Source organism: Mustela nivalis (assembly GCF_964662115.1).
Source record: "Mustela nivalis genome assembly, chromosome: 12".
NCBI lineage: Eukaryota > Metazoa > Chordata > Mammalia > Carnivora > Mustelidae > Mustela > Mustela nivalis.
The window spans coordinates 78,532,565-78,558,318 of NC_139031.1; the positions used below are offsets into that span (position 1 = coordinate 78,532,565).

Consider the following 25,754-nt stretch of genomic DNA (forward strand, 5'->3'; position numbering starts at 1 on the left):
CAGGCATGAAAGCGCAAGCTAGGTAAATATGGGGTCTAATAAATAAAACTTGGACAACATTTTTGTTGGTTTCTTATTATAGTTTATTTATTCTTATAAATTATAATGCTTTAATTACCCCATTTGTCGAAGTCCTGAATAGAATCAACTAAGTTTGCATTCCCTCAAAGTTTTAGTCCAGAAAGTTCACTGCTATTCTATTTCACTATTTTCTGACACAGGCACCAGCCTTAATCTATACAACCCTAAAAGTGCTTTCTATGTCATTTTACCAAATTGAAACCCTTTCATTAAAATCCAGATTAAAAGTGTTATTCTACACAGTCTCTATCTATCTATCTATCTATCTACCTGATTCCTTAAATTACAAATATCTCAATTGCACGTGTTGCTTAGGAGAGCCAAAATTTAAAAGTAACTTCAATATAAAAAGCATATTTGTAGTAATTTGGTTAAAGTTTATAGTCCTATGAAGAATATGTTATTTCCTGAAGCACATCTAAGCAAGACAGAAAATGCTGAGCAAAGGAAATAATTCAAAAGAAGTGTGTGATTACAGATTATATGTATTATTTTATGCTTTTAAAAAGATAGAGAAGAACATCAAAACAAAACAAAACCTATCAATCTGACCTAATAGCTAATTCCAAACTGACTCTGGGTCCTCATTTCTCTCAAATACTCCTGAACACCAGTCATTTTATTTTCACTATTTTATTTCACTTCATAAATGTCTTCACTTTTAAACTTCATGCCATGGGACACCTGGGTGGCTCAGTAAGTGAAGCCTCTATCTTTGGCTCAGGTCATGATCCCAGGGATCTGGGATCCAGTACCAGGAAGGGCTGGCTCCCTGCTCAGCGGGGAGTTTGCTTCTCCCTCTCCCTCTGCCACTCACCCTGCTTGTGCCCACTCACGCCCAAATAAATAAAATCTTTAAAAAAGAATAAACGTCATGCCTGTATTCAAACATTCCTTGTGAATGCCAGGCTTCTCTTTAATACCCTCAGCCTTTAAATGTCACATAATTTCTCTTGGGAATCCATCCTCAACACCTGTTATCTAGAAGTCATTACTTCTCCAGCTCTAGGCTGGGTTTGCTGATGGTTCTTTTCCATTTGTTATGAGAGTCTTCCTATGACTGCATGAGATTTATTTTGTTTTTTATTCTGTTTTGTTTTTAAAGATTTTATTTATTTATCTGTCACACACAGAGAGAGAGAGAGCACGCATAAGCATGCAGAGTGGCAGGCAGAGGAGGAAAGAGAAACAGGCTCTCTGCAGAGCAAGGAGCCCAATGTGGTACTCTATCCCAGGACGCTGGGACCATGGCCCGAGCCAAAGGCAGCAGCTTAACTACTGAGTCACCCAGGCATCCCTATTCGGTTTTGTTTTTAATGTGCAAACTGCCTCCACCCAGTTTGAGCTGCTCGGAGACATAAGCAATGTCTTGTTGTTAATATTTGTATATTCTTTATTTTGCACAGTAGTTCACCTGTTATGATACTCTATGGATATTTTACAATTATTATATTCTATAAACCAACCTCTTTTTGAAGGTTTATCAGTATTACGCAGAAATGTGCAATTTTTGTAAAAATTAGGCAAATCTCAGTGAGGATTAAGAATTTTAGGGTTTCATATTTAGATTTGAATTAGTAAGTGAGACTATTTTTCAATGGTCTATTGTATTTTACACACCAGAGCACACAGTTGGAAAAAAGAGGAGTTATTAAATCTGAAGAGTTTATACATTTATATTTGTAAATGTGGTCATTAAAAATAAAAATGGAGAAGTAGGTTGTAGCTTGCTAATGAATGGAGGTGTTTACTTCATACAGCCTTATACAGTTTTGATTATGTCCGTGAACGTTTCTGCATCTGAGTTTCTTCCATAGAGCATTGATATCATAACATTGAGGGGGAAAGGATTGTATCAATGATTGCAAAAATATTCTGAGGCAACAATAGTCTACTTATTACATATGTGCAACTATGCCATCTGCTGTATATCAAGAAGTTTCACAATATTGTTACTTAATTAACAAAAGGTTTTCATTTGATGACTTCTCCTAATGGAGAGAAATCAACTTGGGGAACACAGTACAATGAAATGAAGTGAGGAAAAGGCAGATGGATTTTCATATTTTTATAAATTTTTTATTTTTTATAAACATATATTTTTATCCCCAGGGGAACAGGTCTGTGAATTGCCAGGTTTACACACTTCACAGCACTCACCCAGCACATACCCTCCCCAATGTCCATAACCCCCCCCCCTTCTCCCAACCCCCCTCCCCCCAGCAACCCTCAGTTTGTTTTGTGAGATTAAGAGTCACTTATGGTTTGTCTCCCTCCCAATACCATCTTGTTTCATTGATTCTTCTCCTGCCCACTTAAGCCCCCATGTTGCATCACCACTTCCTCATATCAGGGAGATCATATGATAGTTGTCTTTCTCTGCTTGACTTATTTCGCTAAGCCTGATACGCTCTAGTTCCATCCATGTTGTCGCAAATGGCAAGATTTCATTTCTTTTGATGGCTGCATAGTATTCCATTGTGTATATATACCACATCTTCTTTATCCACTCATCTGTTGATGGACTTCTAGGTTCTTTCCATAGTTTGGCTATTGTGGACATTGTTGCTATAAACATTTGGGTGCATGTGCCCCTTTGGATCACTACGTTTGTATCTTTAGGGTAAATACCCAGTAGTGCAATTGCTGGGTCATAGGGCAGTTCTGTTTTCAACATTTTGAGGAACCTCCATGCTGTTTTCCAGAGTGGTTGCACCAGCTTGCATTCACAGCAACAGCGTAGGAGGGTTCCCCTTTCTCCACATCCTTGCCAGCATCTGTCATTTCCTGACTTGTTGATTTTAGCCATTCTGACTGGTGTGAGGTGATATCTCATTGTGGTTTTGATTTGTATTTCCCTGATGCCGAGTGATAAGGAGCACTTTTTCATGTGTCTGTTGGCCATCTGGATGTCTTCTTTGCAGAAATGTCTGTTCATGTCCTCTGCCCATTTCTTGATTGGATTATTTGTTCTTTGGGTGTTGAGTTTGCTAAGTTCTTTATAGATTTTGGACACTAGTCCTTTATCAGATATGTCATTTGCAAATATCTTCTCCCATTCTGTCAGTTGTCTTTTGATTTTGTTCACTGTTTCCTTTGCTGTGCAAAAGCTTTTGATCTTGATGAAATCCCAATAGTTCACTTTTGCCCTTGCTTCCCTTGCCTTTGGTGATGTTCCTAGGAAGATGTTGCTGCGGCTGAGGTCGAAGAGGTTGCTGCCTGTGTTCTCCTCAAGGATTTTGATGGATTCCTTTCGCACATTTAGGTCCTTCATCCATTTTAAGTCTATTTCTGTGTGTGGTGTAAGGAAATGGTTCAATTTCATTTTTCTGCATGTGGCTGTCCAATTTTACCAACACCATTTATTGAAGAGGCTGTCTTTTTTCCATTGGACATTCTTTCCTGCTTTATCGAAGATTAGTTGACCATAGAGTTGAGGGTCTATTTCTGGGCTCTCTATTCTGTTCCATTGATCTATGTGTCTGTTTTTGTGCCAGTACCATGCTGTCTTGATGATGACAGCTTTGTAATAGAGCTTGAAGTCCGGAATTGTGATGCTACCAACGTTGGCTTTCTTTTTCAATATCCCTTTGGCTATTCGAGGTCTTTTCTGGTTCCGTATAAATTTTAGAATTATTTGTTCCATTTCTTTGAAAAAGATGGATGGTACTTTGATAGGAATTGCATTAAATGTGTAGATTGCTTTAGGTAGCATAGACATTTTCACAATATGTATTCTTCCAATCCAGGAGCATGGAATATTTTTCCATTTCTTTGTGTCTTCCTCAATTTCTTTCATGAGTACTTTATAGTTTTCTGAGTATAGATTCTGTGCTTCTTTGGTTAGGTTTATTCCTAGGTATCTTATGGTTTGGGGTGCAATTGTAAATGGGATTGACTCCTTAATATCTCTTTCTTCTGTCTTGCTGTTGGTGTAGAGAAATGCAACTGATTTCTGTGCATTGATTTTATATCCTGACACTTTACTGAATTCCTGTATAAGTTCTAGCAGTTTTGGAGTGGAGTCTTTTGGGTTTTCTACATATAGTATCATATCATCTGCAAAGAGTGATAATTTGACTTCTTCTTTGCCGATTTGGCTGCCTTTAATGTCCTTTTGTTGTCTGATTACTGAGGCTAGGACTTCTAGTACTGTGTTGAATAGCAGTGGTGATAATGGACATCCCTGCTGTGTTCCTGACCTTAGCGAAAAAGCTTTTAGTTTTTCTCCATTGAGAATGATATTTACGGTGGGTTTTTCATAGATGGCTTTGATGATATTGAGGTATGTGCCCTCTATCCCTATACTTTGAAGAGTTTTGATCAGGAAGCGATGCTGTACTTTGTCAAATGCTTTTTCAGCATCTATTGAGAGTATTATATGGTTCTTGTTTTTTCTATTAATGATGTGTTGTATCACATTGACTGATTTACGGATGTTGAACCAACCTTGCAGCCCTGGAATAAATCCCACTTGGTCGTGGTAAATAATCCTTTTGATGTACTGTTGAATCCTATTGGCTAGTATTTTGGTGAGAATTTTTGCATCTGTGTTCATCAAGGATATTGGTCTATAGCTCTCTTTTTTGGTGGGATCCTTGTCTGGTTTTAGGATCAAGGTGATGCTGGCCTCATAAAATGAGTTTGGAAGTTTTCCTTCCATTTCTATTTTTTGGAACAGTTTCAGGAGAATAGGAATTAGTTCTTCTTTAAATGTTTGGTAGAATTCCCCCAGGAAGCCGTCTGGCCCTGGGCTTTCATTTGTTTGGAGATTTTTAATGACTGTTTCAATCTCCTTACTGGTTATGGGTCTGTTCAGACTTTCTATTTCTTCCTGGTTCAGTTGTGGCAGTTCATATGTTTCTAGGAATGCATCCATTTCTTCCAGATTGTCAAATTTGTTGGCGGAGAGTTGCTCATAGTATGTTCTTATAATGGTTTGTATTTCTTTGGTGTTAGTTGTAATCTCTCCTCTTTCATTCATGATTTTATTTTTTTGGGTCCTTTCTCTTTTCTTTCTGATAAGTCTGGCCAGGGGCTTATCAATTTTATTAATTTTTTCAAAGAACCAGCTCCTAGTTTCGTTGATTTGCTCTATTGTTTTTTTGGTTTCTATTTCACTGATTTCTCCTCTGATCTTTATGATTTCTCTTCTCCTGCTGGGCTTAGGGTTTCTTTCCTGTTCTTTCTCCAGCTCCTTTAGGTGTACGGTTAGGTTGTGTACCTGAGACCTTTCTTGTTTCTTGAGAAAGCTTGTACCGCTATATATTTTCCTCTCAGGACTGCCTTTGTTGTGTCCCACAGATTTTGAACCGTTGTATTTTCATTATCATTTGTTTCCATGATTTTTTTCAATTCTTCTTTAATTTCCCAGTTGACCCATTCATTCTTTAGAAGGATGCTGTTTAGTCTCCATGTATTTGGGTTCTTTCCAAACTTCCTCTTGTGGTTGAGTTCTAGCTTCAGAGCATTGTGGAAAATATGCAGGGAATGATCCCAATCTTTTGATACCAGTTGAGTCCTGATTTAGGACCGAGGATGTGAACTATTGTGGAGAATGTTCCATGTGCACTAGAGAAGAATGTGTATTCTGTTGCTTTGGGATGGAATATTCTGAATATATCTGTGATGTCCATCTGGTCCAGTGTTTCATTTAAGGCCTTTATTTCCTTGCTGATCTTTTGCTTGGATCATCTGTCCATTTCAGTGAGGGGAGTGTTAAAGTCCCCTACTATTATTGTATTATTGTTGATGTGTTTTTTTGATTTTGGTATTAATTGGTTTATATAGCTGACTGCTCCCACATTGGGGGCATAGATATTTAAAATTGTTAGATCTTCTTGTTGGACAGACCCTTTGAGTATGATATAGTGTCCTTCCTCATCTCTTATTATAGTTTTTGGCTTAAAATCTAATTGATCTGATATAAGGATTGCCACTCCTGCTTTCTTCTGATGTCCATTAGCATGGTAAATTCTTTTCCACCCCCTCACTTTAAATCTGGAGGTGTCTTCAGGCTTAAAATGAGTTTCTTGGAGGCAACATATAGATGGGTTTTGTTTTTTTATCCATTCTGATACCCTGTGTCTTTTGATTGGGGCATTTAGCCCATTAACACTCAGGGTAACTATTAAGAGATATGAATTTAGTGCCATTGTATTGTCTGTAAGGTGACTGTTACTGTATATTGTCTCTGTTCCTTACTGATCGACCACTTGTAGGCTCTCTCTTTGCTTAGAGGACCCCTTTCAATATTTCCTATAGAGCTGGTTTGGTGTTTGCAAATTCTTTCAGTTTTTGTTTGTCCTGGAAGCTTTTAATCTCTCCTTCTATTTTCAATGATAGCCTAGCTGGATATAGTATTCTTGGCTGCATGTTTTTCTCGTTTAGTGCTCTGAAAATATCATGCCAGCTCTTTCTGGCCTGCCAGGTCTCTGTGGATAAGTCAGCTGCCAATCTAATATTTTTACCATTGTATGTTACAGACTTCTTTTCCCGGGCTGCTTTCAGGATTTTCTGTCACTGAGACTTGTAAATTTTACTATTAGGTGATGGGGTGTGGGCCTATTATTGATTTTGAGGGGCATTCTCTGAACCTCCTGAATTTTGATGCTCGTTCCCTTTGCCATACTGGGGAAATTCTCCCCAATAATTCTCTCCAGTATACCTTCTGCTCCCCTCTTTCTTTCTTGTTCTTCTGCAATCCCAATTATTCTAATGTTGCTTTGTCTTATGGTGTCACTTATCTCTCGAATTCTCCCCTCGTGGTTCAGTAGTTGTTTGTCTCTCTTTTGCTCAGCTTCTTTATTCTCTGTCATTTGGTCTTCTATATCACTAATTCTTTCTTCTGCCTCATTTATCCTAGCAGTGAGAGCCTCCATTTTTGATTGCACCTCATTAATAGCTTTTTTGATTTCAACTTAATTAGATTTTAGTTCTTTTATTTCTCCAGAAAGGGCTTTTATATCTCTCGAGAGGGTTTCTTTAATATCTTCCATGCCTTTTTCGAGCCCGGCTAGAACCTTGAGAATTGTCATTCTGAACTCTAGAACTGACATATTACCAATGTCTGTATTGATTAGGTCCCTAGCCTTCAGTACTGCCTCTTGTTCTTTTTTTTGTGTTGAATTTTTCCGCCTTGTCATTTTGTCCAGATAAGAGTATATGAAGGAGCAAGTAAAATACTAAAAGGGTGGCAACAACCCCAGAAAAATATGCTTTAACCAAATCAGAAGAGATCCCAAATCGTGAGCGGGGAGAATTGGGATAAAAAGAGGTTCAAATAGAAATAAAGAAAAAAAAACAAAAAGAAAAAAAAAAGAAAAGAATTTAAAAAAAGAAAATGAATAAAGAAAAATAGAAAAAAGAAAAAATATATATATTAGATAAACTAGTTAAAAAACATTAAAAAAGAAAAGGGTAAAAGTTAAAAAAAAATTAGCAGAAGAAGAGAAACAAATGAAAAAGAAATAAATTAAATTAACTGCAAGAATAAAAAAATCACAGGGAGAAAGCCATGAGTTCGTGCTTTGCTTTCTCCTCCTCTGGAATTCTGCTGCTCTCCTTGGTATTGAAACCGCACTCCTTGGTAGGTGAACTTGGTCTCGGCTGGATTTCTTGTAGATCTTTTGGGGGAGGGTCCTGGTGTAGTTATTTTCAAGTGTCTTTGCCCCAGGCGGAATTGCACCGCCCTTACGAGGGGCCAGGCTGAGTAATCCGCTTGGGTTTGCTTTCAGGAGCTTTTGTTCCCTGAGCGCTTTCCGTAGAGTTCCGGAGGACGGGAATACAAATGGTGGCCTCCTGGTCTATGGCCTGGAGGAGCGGTGAGCCCGGGGCCCCACTCCTCTGTGTGCCCTCAGAGAACAGCACCCAGTTACTCCCGTCTGCCTGACCTCCAGCCGCGCTCCGAGCTCACCGAGCCTGCGACCGGTTCAAGGTAACACCGAGCTGTGAGCTTACTGTCAGCTCTGTCTCTGTAGCCGGCTTTCCCGTTCCAATACCCGCAGCTCGACACTCAGACCCCCGATCCTTCTGTGACCCTGCGGGACCTGAGGCCAGGCTGACCCCACGTGAGCTTCAGCCTGGTTTAGCCTCTGGAGCGATGTCCCTCAGTGGAACAGACTTTTAAAAGTCCTGATTTTGTGCGCGGTTGCTCCGCCGCTTGCCGGGAGCCGGCCCCTCCCACCGGGGTCTATCTTCCTGTCGCTTTGGATTCACTTCTCCGCCGGTCCTACCTTTCAGAAAGTGGTTGTTTTTCTGTTTCCAGAATTGCTGTTCTTCTTCTCTTCGATCTGCTGATAGATTTGCAGGTGTTTGCAATCTTTAGATAAGCTATCTAGCTATCCTGCTAGTTGAAATAGTCTCAGCCTGCTACTTCTCTGCCATTTTGACCCCTCCCTCCTTTTTGAAGCTTTACAAAGATATTGTCCAGTTTTCAGGACTCTGATTTTTTTAAAGTGGCTAAAATTCAAATGTAGCGATTGTTTAGAAGATAGGACTATACCCTAAAACAGACTTTATAGTCTATAAAAGAAAAATAATGAAAATTTGAAACTATGGAATTATAAAAGTGATTAAGGATCTTTAGAGGAGAGAGGAAAAGGTTCACTTTGGTTGTTTAATGAGTCCTTCCAGTTAAGAGAGTAAGAATTTAGGGAAATAAGATTGATGTTTCAGTCAGGTAGTTTATGTACTAAGCAGAACCTTCTCATTCATGAACTCATGGAAGCTCTTACTCTGGATATTTCTTAAAATCTTCAATGACTTAGGTAAGCTTTACCCAAACTGGTCTCTTGGAATACTGCTTTCCAGGACACTTTAAAGCTGGAATGGAGACAAAATGGGGCTTGCATAACTTTTAGAGATGTTGGGATACTTTGTTGCAGAGTTCTCAAGGACCTTTTGATGATCATAAGTATTTTGAAGCTTCATGAGAGAGCATGGTATGGCGTATTCTTCAAATCTGCTATACTACAGAATCCCCTTAAAACTATGTAGACAACACCCTTAGCACAACAGATCTGCTAAATAATGTCTAGAAAAACTTGATTAATGTGTTTATTTTCCGAATAGGAGTCAGTGGTAACTATATAGTTTGAGATTTCTATTGTCTTTCATAATCTACAATGATTTTTCTTTTCTAAAGAATAATCTCCCATCAATCTTTCCTTTGGAAAATTTTTGCTTTTCTATACTCAATTTGAGTAAAATTCTGACACTTAGGAAAAGTTGAGCCATATTTTTCCCTGACTTATTCCATCTACTTGAACTCTCATATAATATTATTAACATAACAGGTGCCTGGTGGTTTAGATGGGTAAGCATCTGCCTTCAGCTTGGGTCATGATCCCAGGGTCCTGGGATGGAGCCCCGCCTCCATCTCTGTGCTCAGCAGGGACTCTGCTTCTCCCTCTCCCTCTACTGCTCCCCCTGCCTGTACTCTCTCATTCTCTGTTTAATAAGTAAATAAAATCTAAAAAAAAAAAAAAAAAAGATTTAAAAGAATATTGTTAACATAAAAACAAAGTTTATGACACAAAAATATGAAGGTGATACTACTTCACCCACTCAAAACTAAAAAAAAAAAAAAAAAGAACAAAAATTTTTAATATTTTCATGTGTTACTAGCCCTCACAGTATCCCCTCATCGGCTGAAAGTTCCATTTGGAAATGGGAGTGCTAAGGAGGAAAAAGATGAGTAAAGTTTATAAAAGAAAAGAAAATGAAAAGGGGGAAAGGAAAGGAAAAGAAGGAACTGTGGGGAAGTTTTCTGGGGGGTCTTTACATGACCCAAAAGTAAAGTCAACAAAAAGATCTAAAGCCTTATTCTTTATTACCCTCTTTCCTTTTTAGTCATAACTATCTGCATTTCCCAGATCCACTCATAATCACCAAGTGTAATGACTCATCCTAAAATAAATAAACATAGAGTCTGAGCATAGATCATTGGCATTCACAGTCAATATTCCGTTTTTATTCTTTCATTTTCTCCGTCCCTTTTTTATTTGCTGCCTTCATCAATTATATCTTAACTGTGATTCAAAGTAACAGGGAAAAACAAAGCTTTCTCTGTATGAATGTCCTTCTCTAACGCATTATAACACTCTTCTCAGCTTCAAGGGCTTCAGCATCTTTCCATTGCCAAAACTTACAGGTGAACTTGGCCGGAACTTTGGCACAGCAGCTAAACAGAAAGAACTAAAGCACCAGATGGAGTTACAAAGGCAAGACCTTAACCATCTCCTTGAGATCACTCCTTGGATGTGCTGTCACTGTCTGAACCAAATGTATCCAAAACTAAACATCAATCCCTTCCCTCCCTTCAATATTTTACTCTATAAAAAGCACGTTATTCTGGTTTACCCAAACCAGAATCCAGAAAGTTAGTTTTTAACTATTTACCTTTTACCCATTTCTCCCTGTCTATATCCAAACACATTCCAAGAGAACGATTTTATTTCCTGCATAAACGCTACAGCATTCACATGTCTTCATCTCCAGTGGCTCTTCCCTGACCCAAGCCACAGTTCTCCTTTGCCTTTATTACTACAATAATATCAAAGCAATTCTTCATATATACTCCAAACCATCTTCTATTCAGTTTCTAAAGTACATGTTTAAAAATAGAGCTATGTCATTCTAGTGCTTAAAAGCCCTCAGTGATTTCCCATTGGCCTACTGATAGCCATATTGACTATCCTTGACTGTTCAACAGTTCAACGCATGCATCACCTCTCTTCCTTTTGCCCACTACACTTATGCTATTTCAGACTTTTTCCATCCTAAAACAAGGTTAGGATCTTTCCTTCCTCGAAGTCTTTGCATCTGCTGTTCTTTCTGCCTGGAATTACCTCTTCCCCAAGCTGACTAATGCCTATTTCATCCTTCAGCTTAAAGGTCACCAATTGTCCCCCCACCCACTCTCCTGACCCAGTTACACACTGCATATTTGAAAGTATGATACACTTCTATTTCAGAACATTTACCTCAGTTAATCAAATATCTATCTATCTATCTATCTATCTATCTATCCTGTCAGAGAGTAAGTTCCATGAGAACATGGGCTACATCTAGGTTCTTCGCACATTTTCTCTTTAGTACTGGTTAAGCCCTACATGGTAAATATTTGTTACATGGATGTATTAGTAATTATCAATAATTATCTGCTTACAAGTTTCTTTTTTCCCCCTCTCTGTTCAATTCCAAAATATAATGATATATACAATCTCTCAATTTTATTCACTACTGAAATAGTAATATCTTCAAATTCTTTTTTTTAAAATTTTTTATTTTTTATAAACATATATTTTTATCCCCAGGGGTACAGGTCTGTGAATCACCAGGTTTACACACTTCACAGCACTCACCAAAGCACATACCCTCCCCAATGTCCATAATCCCACCCCCTTCTTTCAAATTCTTTTCATGGTAGTGTTGGGAAGGTGGTTTCTACCAGCTTTTGTCATACATTTTTGTTTTATGTGAGCTAATAGTTATTAATCATTTACTATGATTGTGATAGTGAATAAATAAAACTTGGTCCCTACCCTCATTATAAATGCAGACAAGTGTGGGAGACAAGCACAAAACAAGAACGTGGAAGTGGTAACTGAGAAGTGCAAAGAGCTTCTGGAACATACAGCAAGATTTGGTTGAGCTTTTTGGCTCATTTTCCCTTAATCTTCTATATTGTTGTAGTTTTAAATCCTGGCAATGTGAATATTATCTTCCTATTTTTTGAACACTTCCATCATTGCATTACTAATTGTTTAAGTTTAGAGTTACTTTCTTTCATCTTCCCCTTCCTTTGTTCAATCCAGGTTCCTAATCTTTTAAATCCTGCTCCTTCTTCCTCGCATTCCCAAGAAACTTATGACACTTTTAGTAGATTGAGAGAGGTTTATACATTTATTATCAAGAGAATAACATAAATTCTCAAGGTGAGACACTAGCATTTTTTTAAAGATGAAATTATAAAGGTTTTTTTTTTTGCTAGTGCAAGACTGATAAATGTTCCATCATTGTAAGTTTTTAATTATATTTGAAGATGATCTAATAATAATAATAATACATAATGCTTATTCAGTGATTTCTTTTTGCCAGGCTCTGTTTTATGTCATTTAATCATCATTACATTGTTACATAAGCAAGTTTTATAACTCTATCCATTCTAGAGAAAAGGAAGTTTTCAAATAATTTGTAATAAGAACACACTTGGGCATATTTTTAATATTAAATCTGCTTGACCCTTTCCTTCCATTCTGTTGAATGAACATTTAATTTAATTATTTTCCTGAAAAGTAGGGGAAACAGGGAAACTCTTATTTAAACAAGAAAACATTGCCATCATCTGTGCAGGATATGAACAAGAAGCTATTCAGAGGTCAAACTGTTTTTCAAGTACGCCTGGCCCAGAGTTCTGTGAGGCATCAACTAAAGGACCATGGCCTCCTCACCTTCAAATATGACTAGCTAAAGTATGAGTTGCTTGTAATATTAATTACTGTGGAATTGAAGGTTAGGAAGGTGAGGGGGCTAGTTTAGAAGGGGAGGATTCTTTATCTTTGGCGGGACAGAGGGATATAGCTTATTGACAAAGGAAAGCAACAAGCTTGTGAGATAGAAATAGTATGAAATTTAGAAAAACGTATAGCATGGTAAGAATACAAAGGGGGCCCATAAAGGGGGAGACAATCCCAGAATTTATTCTGAAGCAAAGAAAAAAAAGTAATGGTGCCTGCCCTTTATTGCAGATACTCGAGGGTGTTTTATGAAAGAGGGAAACACCTTCAAAGGCCATTATTATAATCTTTTATGTAGGGCCACTTCAGTCCCAGAAAAAAATGTGATTTACCTATTTATTTTTTGCATTATATTATATGAAATCAGAGGTTTTGAAAGTTTCAAAGACATGCTAAAAATCACCTACTTGATTTACAGAAGAAAAAAAAAAAAGAAAAGTGGATGAGACAAATGACTTGTCCATGGTCACACAGCTAGAGGCAGAACTAGTCCTGGAAACAAAATCTACTCCTTTTTTTAATTCAACACCTTGGTTTTATTATTTACTTATTTTTATAAACTGAGATCATAAGTATAAAGTATGTAAGAGTTAAAACCTCAAAAGAACAGTAGTACTTAAAAAGAGTTATACAAGAATAGTTAAAAAAAAAAAAAAACTTAAAATGTTGCTCAAGCAAAAGTGAGGTCCAGTTTACTTCATAGCCTAAAGGGATGTGGACAAAGGCCAGGCAGAGAAAGCCAATCCCAGGTAGAGATCTAGCAGACTCCTCCATAAGGAGCGAGCCAAGGGGATGTCATTTGGCTTCCTTCCCCTCTGTAGTTTGTGATCCGACTCCATCCCTGACTGGGAAGGAGCCTTCTAAGGACAAGTTGGAGGATTAATTGTCTCACAAAATGGAACAATGTTAGGACCAGCCTTCCCAACCTGTGGGGAAATAAACCCGCTAGAGCTAACCCATTCAGCAATCTGCAAGAGCTCCTGACCCAGAGACAATCCTGTTTTTCAAAGCAGCATCAGAACAGTGGATCTGCTGAAGACTAGAATTGCTTACAATTCCTCAACTATGATTGTGCAACCTGTGACTTTGAAACTGTAGCTCTAAGTTTCCCAAATATGGGGTTACACGTTGGGATTAAAGCTTATTAAAGAGTACTTACAGTTCCTGATATTAAACACATGATCTGTATATTACTCAGCCACCTACATCCATCAGTTTGAATCTTTTTTTTTTTTAATATTTTTATTTATTTATTTGACAGATCACAAGTAGGCAGAGAGGCAGGCAGAGAGAGAGAGGAGGAAGCAGGCTCCTCACTGAGCAGAGAGCCCGATGCGGGGCTCGATTCCAGGACCCTGGGATCATGACCTGAGCTGAAGGCAGAGGCTTTAACCCACTGAGCAACCCAGGTGCCCGCATCAGTTTGAATCTTTAAACACTGTCTCTATGTACCTTGGAATATCATGAGCGTTCTCAGGATATTTACAAGTCTAAAAACATAATAAAAAGCCCACCTTAGTCCAATGATCCTGTCTGGAAACTGTAGCATCTTTCTTTCACGAATGGTTCTGATGGGGAAGAGGCAGGGTTGTTATGTGGTCTCATCTGAAGTTTTATCTTTTTAGCATGTAGTTAAAAGTATACAGTTGCATGAGGCTGAGTTTTGTGGATTTTTTTCTTAAAGACAAACTGAAAAAAAAAACCTTTTTATTAGCTTCACAATAAAGTTACATGCATTTAAGTCAATTGAATTTTTTGGAACTTTCTTACAGTGTTATGCTTCGAGTTTAGTGTATCTAGAGTCCAAAATTCTCTCCTGGGTTTTACTCAGAAAGACAAACACCCATATGCCTCTCTCTGCCCGGATGTCCAATAGGTATTTCAAATAATTTCTTCCAAACCCAGGTCATGTGGTTTCCCTTTAAACTGATTTGCCTCTAATAGCTTTTGTTTTGTATTCCAGCTGTGGCAGCACTATCTGAAAAGGACGGAAACTCAGTGAGAGCAGTGATCCCTCCTATCCTTCTCTCCCTTCTCAGACCAGACGGCTGGGTCCTCTGATTTGGGCGCCGATTTATGCTTTGAAAATCATCATTCCTCTTCTTTTTTTAACCTCTTCCCCTGGGTGAAGCCCTTGTTATGTTCCTTGACTGATTTAGTGTCCTAAACTGCTAAATCCACTTTGGTTCTCCTCGAAACCGTCATGGTCTGTGTTGTGTCCATGATCTACAGAAAAGACACATATGAAACACGCAGGCCACGCCTCCAGTCATTATTTGGCTCTCCATCTGCCAGAATACAGACCCCAAGCCTCTCAGTGACCTCAGAGCTCACTGAATACCTCTTCCCTCTTCGCTAACTGGGCTTCAGAGAAAGAAATACCATGTTAGCTGCTTGAAATAACAGTGATTTGTTTCATTGTTTCTTTTCATTTGTTCCTTTGTCTCTTGCCTTGATAACTTTGTTAGGGATGTTCTGTCTTCCTGAAATGGTTCTGCCTCCCATCTCCATTTTTGCTATATTCTACTTAAGTTTTTGAGTTTGACCCTAGGTGTAACCTCTTTTTGGCCTTTATCCCAACCAGCTGGCTGGCTGGATCCCACGTTCTTGTTCAGTTCCTGCCAGCCTGATTGTCTGGGAGCAAAACACTGCTCTAGATCTGTTCCATCTGTTTTTAGATGGATATCCTTAAAGAACCTATTTTCCTTGTAGCAACAGTGTGGGGAGATAACAAACTAGTCTTATTACAATACGTACTTAAAGCAAGTATTGATATAATTCTATAACTCACCTAGTGATAGTAGCATTATATTGAAAGGACAGTGCAACGTTACATGCTAAGTATTTTCCTCAAAGTTGTGAACAATTGTGAATAGTTAGTACAAAGGGAAAAAAGACTTAAATATTTTCCACAGAGGTGTAAATCGCCTTTATCACAGAGTTTGCTACTGTTCCCCCAAATCCATTCCCCACTTTCTCCTTAGTTATAAAATCCCCAGTATTTAGCTGGGCACATAGAGCCTAAGAGGCCATGTATCCCAGGGACCCTTTCAGCGCAGTTTCCCATGTGACCGAGTTACCGCCAAGACTCTCCCAGGAAGCGTTACTAAAGGGAGGGGGCCCTCTGTCATTTCTTCTTCCTCCTTCATGCTGCTTAAATGTATTTTACCTATTGTTATGTATACATTTATTGTAACCAATTTTGTATACTTTGTGAGAAGAAAATGTACAATGGATCAATGAGTTTTAAAGAAGACAGGAAAAAATCAAAACAATATCTTGTTAAAATTAGGAAGACAAAATTATATTTATCTCGTCATGAGTATTTTAGGTAATACTCGTGATGTGAAGATATACTGATAGTTATGAAAGAGTTGGATCTTATGCAGGGCAGAAAGTGGAATAGTACATTTTAAGCATATTCTACTAATGTTTCAATTTAAATTAACATATTTATATTCTTGTGATAAAGAATGCAGTACATTAAAAAAAAAAAACACTAAAAATGCTAAAGCCTGATTATTCCATGGGTATTTCTTATATGGATTCTATGTACTTGTGAGAAAGGGGGTTTTATTTTACAATGGCCAAATTCTTAAGTTAAAGTGTATATCTAATGTAACGTCTGCTTTCTCGTTTTTAAGTAGACATTTTATTTGGAAAATATTTATTATTTAATCTACTTCTAGATAATGGTGTGTTATATACCCCCAATTTAAAACATCTTTATTAAAGATAATAAATAACAGTTAATATTTTTGAGGGCTTTCTATATGCCACTATACTAAGAAATGAGTATAGATTTCTAATTTCTTCTTCAAAACAATCTGTATATCTTCCTGTTACCTAAAAATTAATGGAATGTTAAGTACCAGATGTGGTGATAACTATTAATGAACTGCGTTTAACTCATGCTCTTTACCACAGATTTTTTATTTTGCTTTGCCATGACAAGTACTTTATTCACATTCTTTAAAATATCAGGATGAGGAGTGCCTGGGTGGGTTAAAGCCTCTGCCTTTGGCTCAGGTCATGATCCCAGGGTCCTGGGATCGAACCCCGCATCGGGTTCTCTGCTCAGTGGGGAGCCTGCTTCCCCTTCTCTCTGCGTGCCTCTCTGCCTACTTGTGATCTCTGTCTGTCAAATAAAATAAAATAAAATAAAAATAAAATATCAGGATGATATAGCTAAAATATTTATAATGATAGATATACTAGTCGTTTTTTTTTTAAAGATTTTATTTGTTTATTTGACAGAGAGATATCACAAGTAGGCCGAGAGGCACGCAGAGAGAGAGAGAGGAGAAAGCAGGCTCCCCGCTGAGCAAAGAGTCAGATGCAGGGCTCCATCCCAGGACCCTGGGATCATTACCTGAGCCAAAGGCAGAGGCTTTAACCCACTGAGCCACCTAGGCGCCCCTATACTAATGTTTTTGCTGTATTTGTATGTTCTGTCTTCCCGGTTTTCAAATATATAATTCAAGGAGTTAATTCATTTTCTGCTTGTTGATATTTATGGAAATTCCTTGCAGCAAGACAACAAACCGTTAATGTAAGAATGTAAAACTTGGCCATTCTTGAAGTTATAGTATTTGTTAATTAATTTAACCTGCACGTATTTACTGAACAGATGTTACATGTCAGGTACTTTTCTAAGCACTAAGAACATAGCAGTGAATAATTAAGGCAGTAAACAAGTAAAGGAATTCTAAAAAAAAAAAAACCACACACACACACACACACACACACACACACACAAAACAGTTGTTTTAGGAATGAAAATAAAAGAGTAGGGAGATAATTCAGAAGAATAACCTGAGGTTTTAGATCTATGATCAGGGAAGACATCTTCCTAAAGATTACATTTGAATAGAGACAGAAAACATAACAAGGGTGAAAAAAAAAACCCCAAAACAAAAAAACAGGTTCCACGGGGAGGGACATGCAAATAAAAGACATGGAGTGGCCCCTGCTTGGTGAAAGAAAGTGACAAAGAGGTCTGATGTCTAGAGGAAGGTCTGAAGAGCAGTAGAAGATGAGGTTCAGAGGTAGACAGGAGCCAGATTGTATATTCGTATATGGAGAGCTTTGTAGGCCTTGGTTAGGAGATTTGTTTTATTTGATTTTTCTTTTCTAAATGTACTAGGAAGCTCTGCTTATTCAGCCTGATAGAAAAGCCTTAGTCTGGACCACGGCCAGTCGTCACTGCAGAAAGGACTTAAAGTTGCTGCCCAGAGGCAACACATATCACTTCTGCATTTAGTTCATTGATGAGTGTGTGTCATGTGGCCAAGTCTGCATCTGTGAGACAGACAGAGTAATCCTTCCTCAGGGAGGGGGAGGGAACATTCGTGAGTAATAACATAACCGACCATAATCACTGTCTGTGTCTTTGACAGTCCTTTGGACTCCTTGAATAAATTTCATGTACTTCATTCATATAACAAAATTTAAATCATAACATTTCAAAGATACTTTCCCAATTTGAGGAAGAAAAGTTCCACCTATTTCACTGAAGCAAAGAGATCCACCAAACAGGTTGAAATCTCCATTTATTTAAAGCCCCAGGGCACCTGGGAAGCTCAGTCATTAAGCATCTGCCTTGGTTCAGGTCATGATCTCAGGTTTCTGGGATGGAACCCCACATCAGACTTCCTGCTCAGCAGGGAGCCTGCTTTTCCCTCTCCCACTCCCCCTGCTTGTGTTCCCTCTCTCACTGTCTCTCTCTCCGTCAAAAAATAAATAAAATCTTTGAGGAAAAAATAAAGCCCCAGAAAAGGAATTACTGGATTACCAAGATGACTATTTCTGAAGCTCTTTACACATATAATTGAATTGCCTTTAAAATAGGGTTGCATGAATTTAAACTTCCATCAACTACATATGAAAATTTAAGTGTCATTAGAGCATCACTAGTAGTTGGTTTTCTGGCTTCATATATTTTAGTTTCTTCATAGAGTATAACAGGGACACTTTCTTCTGCTTTGGCTTCCAAGAGTAGCTAGATTTTGGATATAAGTCTGTCTAGCTCCGAAGATGGCCCTTTCCATGCCCTCTCCACTAGCAGTAGATATGTGGGGTAAAAAGAAATAAAGCTTTTGTCTGAGAAACCACTAGGATATTCATGTCGTTTATTACCATGACATTACTATACCTAGCCTAGCTTGATTGATAGAATTATGCTTCTGAGGATTACAACTAAGATACACTACAATTCCTACATGAAGGTCAATAAGTACCAGCACACAATATGCATTAAGATCCTATGACAATAGAGATAGAAAAAATGATTCTATGGAGTGAGAAAAAAAACGTTACTTCCGCATAAAAGCCATAATTAAAATTAAGATTGGCCAGCACTTTGGGGTTTTTTTGTTTTTTTTGTTTTGTTTTGTTTTTTAAGATTGTATTTATTTATTTGACAGAGAGAGATCACAAGTACACAGAGAGGCAGGCAGAGAGGAGGAAGAAGGCTCCCTGCCAAGCAGAGAGCCCGATGTGGAACTCAATTCCAGGACCCTGAAATCATGACCTAAGCCAAAGGCAGAGGCTTAACCCACTGAGCCACCCAGGTACCCTGGTCAACACTTCAAATGAAGACATGTTGATTACAGTTGACCTGCCACTCACTCTATAAGCATGTCTGGTTTAGGGCAGGGCAAGTGGTATCAGGAATTTATTTATTACAAGTATTATAACTGATTCTTGAGATTGTGACCAAGAAGGCTAATTCACCTAATGTAAGGAAATAATTACATTACGGAAGAAATAAATGCAACTATGTTTATCAAAGTAATTTTATAATATTTAAACACTGCAAAATGTAGATATCCAGTTTTACAGTGATGTATAGTACAAATTCAGATACATTTTACTGCCATTAAAACATGTTACATTGCTGAGGTTACATATAAAATACTTGTGCTTACTGTGAAAATAAAAGTGAGAAAGTAAACTGTAGAACGGCAATAAACCAAAATAGCAGCATCTATAATGATAAGATGATAGACAAGTGATTTGAAATTATTCTTGTTACTTTACTAAATTGTATATGCATGTACCCACATTTAACACAGATAAAAATAGGGGCAACGGGTTTGGCAGACAGTGTTACGGTTGAACCTAGAAGGACAAGATTCAGTTGCGGGAGAAAGTAAATTAAACATGAAGTATTGGATTAGCAGGTAATTTGAGTTTGATGTGTTTTTCCAAATGTTCTCTCTCACTCTTGGGTGTATCTAAGTAGAAAACATAATATATACAAATGCAAAATGTTCACGAAGTGTTCAGAAGAGAAAATCTGTGTTCTCCTCTACATGAAAAATAGCACTTTTCCCTTTACCATTGCCAACGTTTTTTGTGTGACGTAGAATAACAATTTTTATGACTCCATATTAAACCATTTCAAAATCTTCTATTTCGAATTTATGGCCTGAAAATGACACAGACTTTCTTAATTCTAGCTGGATTCTCCAAAAAGTCTCTGAGCGGCTGTAGGTGCCATATACTGAAGTTTAGCTTTACGCTATCTATCACCTCGGTCCCTGACTACCTTTGCTTCTCATTCTGTGTAGAATAAAGGGTGTGATTTATCTTTATTTACTTGAGAGCCTCACAGATGGCCTCTGCTGTCCGTGCATGGCAGCAGCGTTGGTAGTCAGTAACCACACGTGAGTGGAGGCATACGTCTGTGTGTCTCTTCAATTACCCTCCCCTGGACTTTCTCAACGTCAGCTTTATCTTCATTAAGGTAGAGCCACCACTTCCGCTTTGGATTTTTGTGAGCTAGGTCACTGCATACAAGGAACTGGTATTTTGTTCTTTAATACTATCTTTCGTGTATTATCTTGGTGCACAATAAAGAAATAGCTTGTTGAGGGGTGTATGTGTGTATGCATCGCTAAGTTTTGTGTTTATAATAAAAATGTAACACATGCCTATAGCTACAAAAAATGCAAAGAATGCCAAACAATATAACACTATAAGCTAAAATTGAAAGTAACACATCATCATAGAAATATCAATGGTCTGGCATAGATCTTTCAAATAGGATTCTATTTATAATAATATATATTTGTTTCTAAAATTTGATCAGCCTGTACGTATTATTTTGTAATCTGTTTTGCATGTTCAACACTATGTCATGTGCATCTTTCCATGATCATCTTTATAGGCCATTTCTCTCTATCATATCTGAAGCCATTCTATATTTCAGTGGTCCATACAAAGGTCAGCATTCCATTTGAAAACTATTATTTTTGGTGTGAATGGATATCACATAACTTTATTTTTGTCATTAAAAAAAAATCACACTGCTTAATCCCTAAGATTTCCTTATGGCACTTTCAAAATGAGATTTTTTTTTTTTTGCCTTTTCTTACAAAACTAACATTAATAAACACTTATTTTCATTTAAACATAAAAAGAAAGGGAAATAAAAAATTTGTGTCATACATGCCAGAATCAATAGTAGGAACTTTAAATATATAAAAGTGTACATTATCTTTTATCTTTGTAATCCTGTGAATAAAACCATTGGTGGTAAAATATTTTTTGGATACCTACCATATGAACTTTGTCCAGCTATCACTCAAGTTAGATATGTTGTCATTGTACAAAATTGATATGATGATAGATGATTATATGACATGCAATGATATACTACCATTTTACAAAATGGAGGGAAAAGTGGTTCTAATGATTAAAAAGTAAGGGTGATAAATGGTTGCGAAAGTATTTGAGCATGGCTCCATAAATACGTTTCCTTTATTCTTTGCATTATACCATTTAATGTCACTTACTTAAGTGTATGTCATGAATAATATTTGTTTTACTTTGCTCCAAAATTAATCTTTCTAAAAATAAAATTTAGTAATCCTACTTAAGTACCACAATGGCTTCAAATTCTCTAAAGGATCTAGTCTTAAATCATCAACAATGTTTAAGAGCCAAACTCTTTTGCTCCTGCTTCCCAATTCGACTATTATGCTGACCTAATTTTCATTCAAACCAGACACATTGTTTCACAACTTTGCATGTTTTCTCAGATGCTACCCCACCTCACTTCTACAAATGTTGAATTCATATTCACATTCACATCCCATTAAATTGTCACCACCTCTGGAAAGCCTTCCTAAACTTCCTCATAGAGTAATCGCTTTCTATTATGATCTGTTAAAGTAATTTGGACATGCTTTTACCACGATACATGTCATAGTATCATATTATAGTACAATTGTGTTTATATTTCCACTAGAACACAAACTTTTGGAAAGTAAGATTTGGGTTTAAGGCTTCAGGTTGTCTCCCCCACTGTCTAACACTGACCACAGAATTAGTTACCAAACCTATAAAGAGAATATTGATCAGATTTCATGTAAATCTGCATTTTGAAGGGAGGGTATTTTTGTATCTTGTGGTTAATTCTAATCATGGTCTAAACTTTATCACTTTTGTGGCCTCTTCCCCTCTAGATATGAAACTTATTTTTAATGAAGGATTGACTTTCAGTTTAAGAAATCAGTATTTCATTGGAAAACAATTTTATGATAGTATAAACACAAATCCAAAGTAAAGTTTCTCATCAGTTGGAGGCAACCTCCAAATACGAGATATTATTGAAAGGAATTTCTTGTATCTCCCACTGGAAAGACTCTGCTTCTAAAATTATAAGAAATGGATGCTTATAAAAATTAATCAAAAGACCCTCAAATGTCAGTGAAATCCAGTAAAAGAGACACCAGCATGACTTTCCAATGTTAACTTTACCAGAAAGACGAGTTTATAAATAGGTAAGGTGTGGCTATCATGAAGCAACAGCAGGTTCTTGTGCTTTTAAGAAAGGTCAGAGGAGTCTTCCACCCATTTTCTTGTGGCCAACAAAGCAGTACACATGCTTTGGACCTAAAATTGTGGTAAACTCTGGCAATATCTGTTGGCTTCTTTGAACTGTTGTACAGTGAAAAGAGATTTCTATCTTACATTCTCACCTTCTTCATATCTAATGGACTCACTATAATTTAAAGGTTGGTTGTCATTGTTTCGATCTTTCTCTCCCTCTTCCTCTTTGCAGGTTAAAATCCTAGCTGAGCCTTTCAGTTCTCAGACGACCTCTACAAAGAATGCTTTTACGTCAGTTGTTTAATGATTTCAGGTCTTTGTTAAAGTACAAAGTTCTTGATGAGACCTTTTCTTGCCCATGCTATTACAAACTGTATTTCCATCTTTCTGGCTTTCCCTATTGTTTTTCCCTGCTTTATTTATTTCCACTTACTACTTATGATCATCCATCAGACTAAAAATCTAACTTAATTGTTAATTGTCACTCTTCTAACAAAAAAATATAAACTCCAGGAGGTAGAGAGGTTTATGTTCAATCCTGTAATTCTAGTACTTTTCAAAGCATAGATAACCAATATCTACTTACCAATGGGGGTAAGTGGATAGTACCCCAATGGATAGTACCCCCCCATTGTTAAGTAAATATCCCCCCATTGGTAAGTAAAGTGGGCAGAAGGTAGAATGTAAGCCCAAACTATATATTCCAACTCAGTTTCACCAGAGCTATCCCTTGAGATTATGGAATCCTGTCTCAATGGACACTTTAATCCTCACTTTGTTGCCATTCACAAAGAATAATTCCACAGGGAAATGCACATAGTAGTGGAAGACAAGAGGTTAGTTTTTATGAGCAGGAGAAATATGGTTATTTCTTTCTGCCTAGACTTAATATCAGTAAATATCATCAAAATCCCATTAAAACCAATTTCCCATTAAATCTAATAATAATACACAAGTACCTAATAAATGTTGGCTTATTCATAATAATCCTGATTTTTAAATTTTATTCACCTGAGTCTTTAGAGAAAACCAATAGTATGAGAAAACTGACTATCAACCTATTAGACTCTATACATTATTCCCCATATATAATTCCATAAAATGGGGACAGTAATAAAATCCTTATAGGGTGAAGTACTTGCAACTATGTTCAGGATATGTAAAGTGTCCAACATAAAGTTAACTAATTTTACCACCATTACGCAAATAGTTCCAGGCCTTGGTGATTCTCTTAGTGTTTATCTTTTCTGTTTTGTTACACTTATAATGATGGATGGTATTCTTTTCCAACTTGTTCTTGTGCCACTAGTAGTACAGAGGATTATTTCACATGGCATGGAAGAATCAATCACAAAAATAAAGTTAGTTACTTTACTTTTTTAATTTTTATTTTTTTCATTCTGAATGAATAGGCTTGAATTTATTTTATTTTAATTTAATTTTTTCAGTGTTCCAAGATTCATTGTTTATGGACCCAGTGCTCCATGCAATACATGCCCTCCTTAATACCCACCAAGGGCTCACCTAACCCTCCATCCTCCTCTCCTCCAAAACCCTCAGTTTGTTTCTCAGAGTCCACAGTCTCTCATGGTTCATCTCCCCCTTTCCATTTCCCCCACTTTACCTTTCCTTTCTTTCTCCTAATGTCCTCCGTGTTATTGCTTATGCTCCACAAGTAAGTGAAACTATGTGATCATTGACTCTCTTTGCTTGACTTATTTCACTCAGCATAATCTCTTCCAGTCCCATCCATGTTGATACAAAAGTTGGGTACTCATCCTTTCTGATGTAGGCATAATACTCCATAGTATATGCACCACATCTTCTTTATCCATTTGTCTGTTGAAGGGCATCTTGGCTCTGTCCACAGTTTGACTATTGCGGACATTGCTGCTGGGAACACTGGGGTGCCTATGGCCCTTCTTTTCATTACATTTGTATCTTTGGGGTAAATACCCGGTAGTGCAATTGCTGGGTCACTGGGTAGCCCTATTTTAAATTTTTTTGAGGAACTTCCACACTGTTTTCCAAATGGCTGCCCAACTTGCATTCCCATCAACAGACTGATTTTTAATATTAATGCCTTGTATACTCCATAGATTTTTAGGCTTGAACTTTCTTCTAGGTATTAAAGTGTCTTCTTAACCAGTTATATTAGGGTCCAATTTAGTCATGTCAGAATCTCAAATTCAGTTAACTTATTCAAAAAGGGAACATTTATTATCTTATTGTATTAATTATGTACTGCCACAATAATGCTGTATCAGAAACAATCATAAAATCTTGATGGGAATATAAAACTAATGTATTTTGCTCTCAACTCTGAGTTAGGCAAGTAATTCTACTGATAGGAATTGGGTTTGGCTAGGCTAGCTTGTGAGTCTGAGCTGGTGGGGGGCAGATGGGTTATCAACTGGCTAGGTTGACGCAGCTCTTCTCCACGTGGACTCAACCTTTAGCAGATTGGCTTGGGTTTGTTCTAACAGGAATGGCAAGGTTGTAAGAGAACAACTTGCCCTATGTCTCTTGAGGCCCAGGCTCAAAACTGGCATATAGTCCCTTCCACCTCATTCTGTTGGCCAAAGCAAGTCACAAGGTTATCCCAGTTCAAAGATGGAGAAATAGACTCACTTCTTAATGAAAAGGACTGAAAATTCACATTGCAAAGGGCACAGGTAAAGGCAGAGGAAGATCTGCTATAGTCACATACATAAAGTTGAGAAATGGGATTGGGCTGTTTTCAGAGAAGACTGGCTATGAAGATGTAACTCTACTGGGAATGAGTCCCTCTCTTCCTCTCTTCAGCTTCAATCTATAATTCTCAGGTAGCTATTCCCACAGGGACTGGTTCTAAGGTTGCAAGTAGCTTTGTTTTTATAATGAAAGTAAATTCTTCCCTAGCAGCAACTGATAAAAGAATAATAATAATAATAATCTGGGGGTAAATCCAAATTTCTTCTGCAAGGCATCTGTACCTATTGCTGGCCCTTTCACCATAGCCGGAGATGAAGGATATTATAATTAAAACAGCCAAGGTAGGTTAGGATGCTCCTTGCTCCCAGAATCAGAAAAAAAGCAAAATGTGATTTTACTAAAAGAGGAGGAAGAGTGATGAGAAGGCCAAATTAACGTGCCCTTGGTCTTGTGCAATTCAATTCCTTCCCATTCTTATACTCTACAGTATCATAGAAATTTCCCAATGACAGATCTCATTGTGTTATTTCCTAGCTTAAATTCAGTATTGTTTCATTGACTAAAGTTAAATACAAACTTTTTGGTATGATTTGATGTTAAAAACTCTTCTCAATTTGT

At 37.3% G+C, this 25,754-nt stretch overlaps 1 protein-coding gene across 2 annotated transcripts in view; it reads left to right on the forward strand.

Moving 5' to 3' along the window:
• Positions 1-16,355, forward strand: part of HGF (hepatocyte growth factor) — a 99,813-nt gene extending 83,458 nt beyond the window's left edge. For both annotated transcript variants that reach the window (XM_082692516.1, XM_082692515.1), the window contains one exon: positions 14,566-16,355. In XM_082692516.1, the coding sequence (XP_082548642.1) occupies positions 14,566-14,604 (39 nt within the window). In that variant the 3' untranslated portion in view covers positions 14,605-16,355. The remainder of the gene's footprint in view (positions 1-14,565) is intronic.
• The last annotated feature ends 9,399 nt before the right edge of the window (positions 16,356-25,754 follow it).